Source organism: Euwallacea fornicatus, chromosome 4 (genome assembly GCF_040115645.1).
Source record: "Euwallacea fornicatus isolate EFF26 chromosome 4, ASM4011564v1, whole genome shotgun sequence".
In the NCBI taxonomy this organism is placed as follows: domain Eukaryota; kingdom Metazoa; phylum Arthropoda; class Insecta; order Coleoptera; family Curculionidae; genus Euwallacea; species Euwallacea fornicatus.
Window position 1 is genome coordinate 5,196,779 of NC_089544.1, and position 7,022 is coordinate 5,203,800.

The 7,022-nt window shown below is 34.2% G+C and overlaps 1 protein-coding gene across 1 annotated transcript; it reads left to right on the forward strand.

Annotated features, from left to right (window-relative positions):
- Positions 1-1,231: 1,231 nt before the first annotated feature.
- LOC136338707 (uncharacterized) lies at positions 1,232-1,682 on the forward strand. Its single transcript, XM_066281347.1, has 2 exons — positions 1,232-1,343; positions 1,420-1,682. The coding sequence occupies exons 1-2, from the start codon at positions 1,232-1,234 to the stop codon at positions 1,680-1,682; spliced, it is 375 nt and encodes a 124-aa protein (XP_066137444.1).
- Positions 1,683-7,022: the final 5,340 nt, after the last annotated feature.

Sequence of the window (7,022 nt, forward strand, 5' to 3'; positions counted from 1 at the left end):
AGGATTTAGGGTTATTTTAGGACAAGGATAAAGTAACAATGATACTGAAACCAGTCGTAGAATTTGCAATATACAGATAAAGAGACAGAACAAAAAAATCTCATAATGCATTCCAGGAATTTTGGTTTGAGGCTGCTTTTTTTGCGAACGTTCATCGAAACTTGTCATTATTGTTTAGTCCTTAACTGGTAACTTGGTTCCTGCGACCCAGAGCAAAGTTAAAATCGCCGCCACTGTTAGACTTGAACTGCAGCATACGCCTCCGGCTATGTATCCTCCTACTATTCAATGTTGAATGCATTGTCAGACAATTTGTGTTGATGAGTATTTAAACAATTTTTTCGTGAATTTTTCGTTGTGGAGGAGGGTCCGTGAGACTCGTTGTCACTAAATATGTAGAATTTCCAAATGCCTACTTCCCGAAAATCTTTGCACCGTACAGGTGCAGATTTTGAAAGAACCATTTTAAAATGGTATGATAACCTAGAAATTAACTTTAGCGACCAAGATGACGAAGTACAAGTTCCAAATTACTACAGTGACCATGACGAAATTTCTGAATTAGAATATATCGCCAATGACAAAAACGATGTCGCTGCCCCTATTGCTAGAAGCGAAAGTGTACAGTTCGAAGAAGATAATCGTAGAGCATCTACGGAAAAAATTGGTTCAAATGGTCTATGACAGGTAAACTTTAAAGCTATGACTGTAAAGCCGTTTACTGAAGGCGTTTTGTTTTTAGCCCCTGAATTTCAAAGAACACCTACTCACAACATAATATCTCACCTACCTGGGGTCATCGGTCCTTTGAGAACTGTTGATGTGAATGCTTCGCAATATGAAATATGGAAACATTTTTTTTCGGATTAAATGCTGTTAGAGATAGTTACAAACACTAATATAAAACTACATAGTATAAGGCTCCAATACACTAGAGGAAACAGACCTAAATTGAAGAAATTGGATCTCGAAGGACTGAAGGCTTTCATAGAACTCGTATGTTATACATCCATCTTCAAATCGAATCACTAAGATTTAGCATCTCTATTTGCAACAGACAATACTAGCCGCAATATATATATATATATATATATATATATATTATGTCGTTGAAACGACTTCAAATCATTCTAGCTTGTCTGAGATTCGATGATGTAAATACTAGACCACAGGGAAAAGATAAGGATCCAACAGCTACAATTTCATCAATTTTTGACTAGTTTGTTAAAAAATGTCAAGGGCCTATTCCATCGGTGAACTCGCATGTATTGATGAAATGCCGGTGAGATTCAGAGAACGTTGCAAATCTAGAATGTATATTGGAAGTAAACCGAAAAAATACGGTGTAAAAATTCAAATCTTAACAGATGCATATACTACCTACTTTCTTAATATATATACATATATACATTGGTATAGGCAGCGAGGGAACCATTCTCTCTCAGGATGAGAAAGAATTGTTTATCCCCACTCAGTTTCTTAGACGTCTTTGCCGTCCTATTATAAATACGAATCGCAATGTTACAGCTGATAATTGGTTTTCTTCAGTCGAAGTGGTTCAGGAACTGAAGAACAGAGGCCTAACATACGTAGGAACAATAAAAAGGAACAAAAGAGAAATTCTTCAAGAATTTCTACCAACAAATAGGAGGGATCGTCAGTGTGCGGTATCAGATAAATGACGCTGTTACAATGTGCCATCAAAAAAATAAAGCCATTATAATGATTTCGCCACAATACCGTCAACGATGTACTGATCCACAAACTGGAAAATAGGAAATCATTGTATTTTATCACTTCACGAAGGGAAGCGTACATTCATTGAATCAAAAATGTGCAACGTGTTGCACTAATAAGAGAACAACATCTATGACAGTTTTTATGCTCTTCTGAATATATATAGCGTCAGTGAATTCATTCGTAATATTTCAGTCATACCCCCAAAATGATGGTGTTTTCAGATTCCTATTGGTCAAGAAGCTAGCTTACGAATTGGTGTTACCTTATCTAAATTGAAGACTGATCAATAAGAGGCTTTCTCGTTAAATAAGAGATGGCCTTTCAAAAGTTGTAGACAAGCCTATTCTTTACCGAAATCAGATGAGATTGAGCCATACAAGAGAAAGCGGTGCCTTATCTGCAGTTGCCAAAACGAAAGAAAAACAAATTCAAAATGAGTAAAATTAAAAAAACCTGTTTGTTTAACACGTGTAGAAAAAATATGTGTAAATTGCGCAAAAGAGTAATTTCAATGTTACCCCATTGATAAGCAAATTTTGTGTTTTACATTTATTCTATTCCGTAAGTTTTGAATTTTATTTTCTGCATTATCATTTTCTTATACGTGTTAAATATTGATACAAAATATTTTCTGTTTCATGAACGAAAATGTTAAGTGAAAAAATTGAACTAGAACATACAGAATTAAAAAAATATATAGTTTTTCCTATTTTATACAATTATCTTCAGATAGCCATCCCTTATATTTTTAATTTTGTTCAAAACATTTTAATGTAATTAATAATCCACATTTTTGAATAAAAAAATTAATACATTTGTATGGGTCGATCAAACCCATAATCACGGCGAATTGGGGAGAAATAGCACGTCGCCAATTAAGGGTTAAAATCGTTTTAAATTTCGAACAGAACTCGTCTTAAGCTGAAAAATTTCCCCCTGAATTTGTTTGTATAAGCTTTGACGAATTTTTCAAGTAGCGTTAATTTTATGCTCGAGAGAGTAGCTTTAAAGTGTCTTTATACACCAGTAAAGTAATGTTTGACTTTTCCTTGTGTCGTAAACACTGGAAGAGGGTAAAATAGACACTTCCCTTAGAGACACTCGTTTATAAGCGTTTTGACTGAAATTTTGAAGCCGATGCGAAAATCAAATCTAACTGGGTCCAACAAAACTCGATTCGCGATCAAATAAAACAATGCTGACAGCGAAATTATATCACTCTGGGCCCTCCAGACCATTAAAGATTGATGTAGGTCGATAATTGTGGCCTCAGAAAAACCAAAATTTTAAGTGGATCAAAACACTCGCTCTAGCACCGCTTTGTTTTTTATATGTAGCTGGCCAACGCTGTAATTATACCAGTCGATGGTGTTATTAAGTGTCATTAAGTTTTTACCTAAACGTCGGGTATTTTTCTGTTCGTAATTAATTACATTTGTTAGTTGGGTTCACGTCACTGCATTCTCGCCTAAAAAAATAACAAGTGTTCTCCAAACCATGGCAATGCTTTAAAAAAACCGACACGTTCAAATATTTTAGATAAACTTCATTGCGTTCCGGGTTAATTCCGAAGCCAGCCCGTGATAGCGGCAACATAAAAGAGATGCTAGATACCATTTTTTTTTTATAAATACTGGTCGCGTTCGGTTGTGTTCTCAAAGATAAGAGTGGCTGCATTACAAGAGGAAACAGTGCAGGAAAAAGGACGCATGATCAAAATACTCATTTGGTATATCAGCAAAATGCTATAATATTGAGATTGTTGAACACAGTTCTTTTATCCCTTTAAATTTTTAAAACGCCCGGGCCTGTGAATAGTCAATACACAGCGCTTGTAAAAGTATTGCAACACTTTTATAACTTTCATAAACTGAATATTAAACAAAAGTACTCGTATAACTTCATTTTAAAAAAGGCTTTTACTGCATTATTTTCGGTATATTCAAACTTTTCGTCCGTAACTAGGTATCCCCCCCCCCCCCATTCGTTAATTTTCAAATTGAAAGGTACTGATTGTAGTACATCAAATGAAGGGCTGGTCAATAAAGAATACACCAGTATACTCAGAACTGAAATAGGATCTACAATTCCCTTAAAGAATAAAACCGAAAAAAGTCCATGTCCTTTAAAGATTAAAAATTTTAATCCTCCCTTCCTAGAGAGACAATCCATTCTTATTTCGCTTTGGAAGAGATTGAAAAAATGACAATAAGGCGTAAACATTGAAAATCGTCTTCGATGTAAACAATTTTTTTGGATAATAAATATTCTGGGTTTCACAGAATTAATTAATGTTAAAGTCAGTTGTCAGACATCTACCACAGTTCGAATATTTAAAAAATATATCGTTTTCGAGGACCAAAAAATTGAAATTGGAATCTTTCCGGGTTATGGAGAGCACAAAAGAATTGACGAACAGGTGTGTCTCATGTTTAATAACTGAGAAATACCCAGACCGACCTATGGATAGAAGTGCAGATTGTCGGATTAATAAAAAAATTTCAACAAATTGGAACTGTGAAAGCTGCTCCAAAATGTGGAAGACAACGAACAGCAATTGGTGGCGAGAAAGCACTAGACATTCTTTTATCTATCGATGAACACCTCATATAGTCTACCGGCAGACTTGCCGTTGAATTTGATGTATCTGCAAAATCTATATGCAATCATTTAAAATGAGAAAAATTCCATCCATACAAAATTTCCCTTACGCAAGAATTGATTCCTGAGGATTCTGATCGCTAAATAGAATTTTGTGAATTGATGCAAGAAAAAGCCATTCAGGATAATAAGTTCGTTTCTAAAATTTTATTTCCGGATGAAGCTACGTTTTGCTTAAGTGGATGTATTCATCGCCATAATCGTCGCTACTGCTCTACAGTCAATCGCATTTGGATGCGGACTCTGCATACACAACATCCGCAAAAATTCAGTGCGTGAATGGATATAATCGGCCACCAGTTTATCGGTGCATTTTTCACAAAGGGGAACTTGAAAAACGCATCATACTTAGACTTGTTACAAAATGAAATATGCAATTCCGTGAATGCCAAGAATTTTTCCTGGAGAAAATGGAGAAACAAGTAGCCAATAATATGTTGTCAGAATGTCCTAGGAGATAGATCGGTAGCAGAGGCCCAATGGAATGGCCGACACGATCGCCAGATCTTAGGCCCTTGATTTTTTTTTATGGGGGTTACTTAAAATGTTCTTTTTGCAAAAATAAACCACAAAATTTGGACGATTTAACTTCTCATAAAATTCTCTAAAAATTTCATTACAACTTCCAAGTGATGTAAACCACGTACTATATTTAATATTGAAATAATCGCCGATTATCACTTTTTTCCTCATATTTAACCAATTTTGCACCTGAAAGTGGCAAGAACTTTTGTTCGTATATTAAAAACAAACTTCCACATGCAACGAGATAAATAACGGCTATCCTGTGCGATAAACATGTACAACGTACGATAACAAAACGAAATTTCGAAATAAAGGAAACTACCCAATATTACGTTTAACATTAACTAGGATAGCATTCATTTAAAGTACTACGATTACGCTACAAAAACGTTTTTAGTATATATACATCATAATGGACGATTATAGCACGTTGCAGCGTGGATAAAACGGTCTTTATGGTGCAGGTTGCGCCTGCTTTAAAGTCATTTTTATATATATTTATAGTATAAAATATTATTATGCGATTTGGTAATGTTACCTGCTATGGTAAAGGGGTCGTGTAAAGAATAATAAACCCACTAGACCAAAAATATGTTTACCCATATTGGTCTTTTTCTCTTCTAGTTGAAGCTACCCCGACGAAACCTAAATATATCATCGTTATTAACGTTTTAATTGCTTCAGATAAAATTTTTCATCTTCTTGCACTCGTAATAATTTTACAGTAATAATGACTCGACATATTTAGTTGACATATAAGTATATCCTTTTGAATGAATCATAGACCCACAATCGTATCCATGACCATCTCCTCATAATTCACGGAAATCAGAACACGTACGTTGCAAGAAACTTAGCGTGCTTCGTCACGCTCAAAGACATCCTTTCAACAATATTAATGGACATAATTTGGTTCTATCTTTATTTTTCCAGAATACGATCGCTTTCCATTAAGGTGAAAGTACTCTAACTACAACCTCAAAACGGAGGCGTTTCTCAATGGTGTAAACTACCTCACATCAAATAGAACCACACCTCTATTTGCACCTACATATGTACATTTTTGTGGAACGATTGGATTTTTGTCGGCACCAATAAACTATTTGACCCATAAAATGAGTAACGTTTTTTTAACAGGTTCGGTACCAAACAGCTCTTATGGGTTAAGTCAACTAGAGGCATCTTAATGTGGATTAAAAAACAGGCGACTGGTAATAAACGCTTTATATTTGGACATGATCCAGTGAAATACCGATCACATACAGTGTGTCCCCGGAGAGATGTAACAACAGGACAAATGGCCCAAAATTTTTGAATTTTTTAATGACGTTTAGGGGTTGAGCCCTGCTTGTAAAATTATGGTATATAAAAAATTACTCGATTCCGTGTTATAAAGGGTGTTTTATAAACAAATTTGTAAAAATCGTCAGCAATAAAGCGTCTTTAATTTTCAAAATATGAGGAAATTCAACTACAAAAAGTTGTTTAGAATGCAATTTTACATATACCTACCAAACTTAAAGATTATAAAAGTATTTTGCGAAAGAAAATGTTATTTTGAATCATACAACAAACACCGTGTAGATATTATAACAAATAATAAATGTAAAATTTAACGCATCAGATTTATAAACAAACTAATTAGCAAAGGGTTTATGATTTTGTAATAATTATTTATTCGATGTAACCATCACCTTTATCCTCATACTTTTCGATCCTTCATCTGAATTCGTTAAAACTGTTACATGTACAGTGTATATAAACTAATACGTTCCAATGTAAAGAGTTAACCACATTTGTAAATCTTCGCTGCATTATTGGAAAGTCCAGTATTGATAGGTCTAGGGATTTCGGCGGTCACTTGATTGGTCCATTTCGAGCAATCCATTTGTCTCTAAAGTTTTTTTTTTGCTTCTAAAAAGTACTTTTAAGTTCGTAAAATTTGGCATGGAGATGTAAGATTGCACTCTAAACAATTTTTTTAGTTGATTTTTTTTGTATCTTGGAAAATAAAGACAATTTATTATTGACGATTTTTACAAATCTGTTTATAAAACACGCTGTATAACACGGAATTAATTTGTTTTTTGTATATC

What these genes read in the sequence shown, in the direction of transcription:
- LOC136338707 (XM_066281347.1), top strand. Translation starts at nt 1,232, where the DNA reads ATGTCAAGGGCCTATTCCATCGGTGAACTCGCATGTATTGATGAAATG. An exon ending in AAGTAAACCGAAAAAATACG is followed by an intron (nt 1,344 to 1,419) that starts GTGTAAAAATTC and finishes ACATTGGTATAG; the next exon opens with GCAGCGAGGGAACCATTCTC.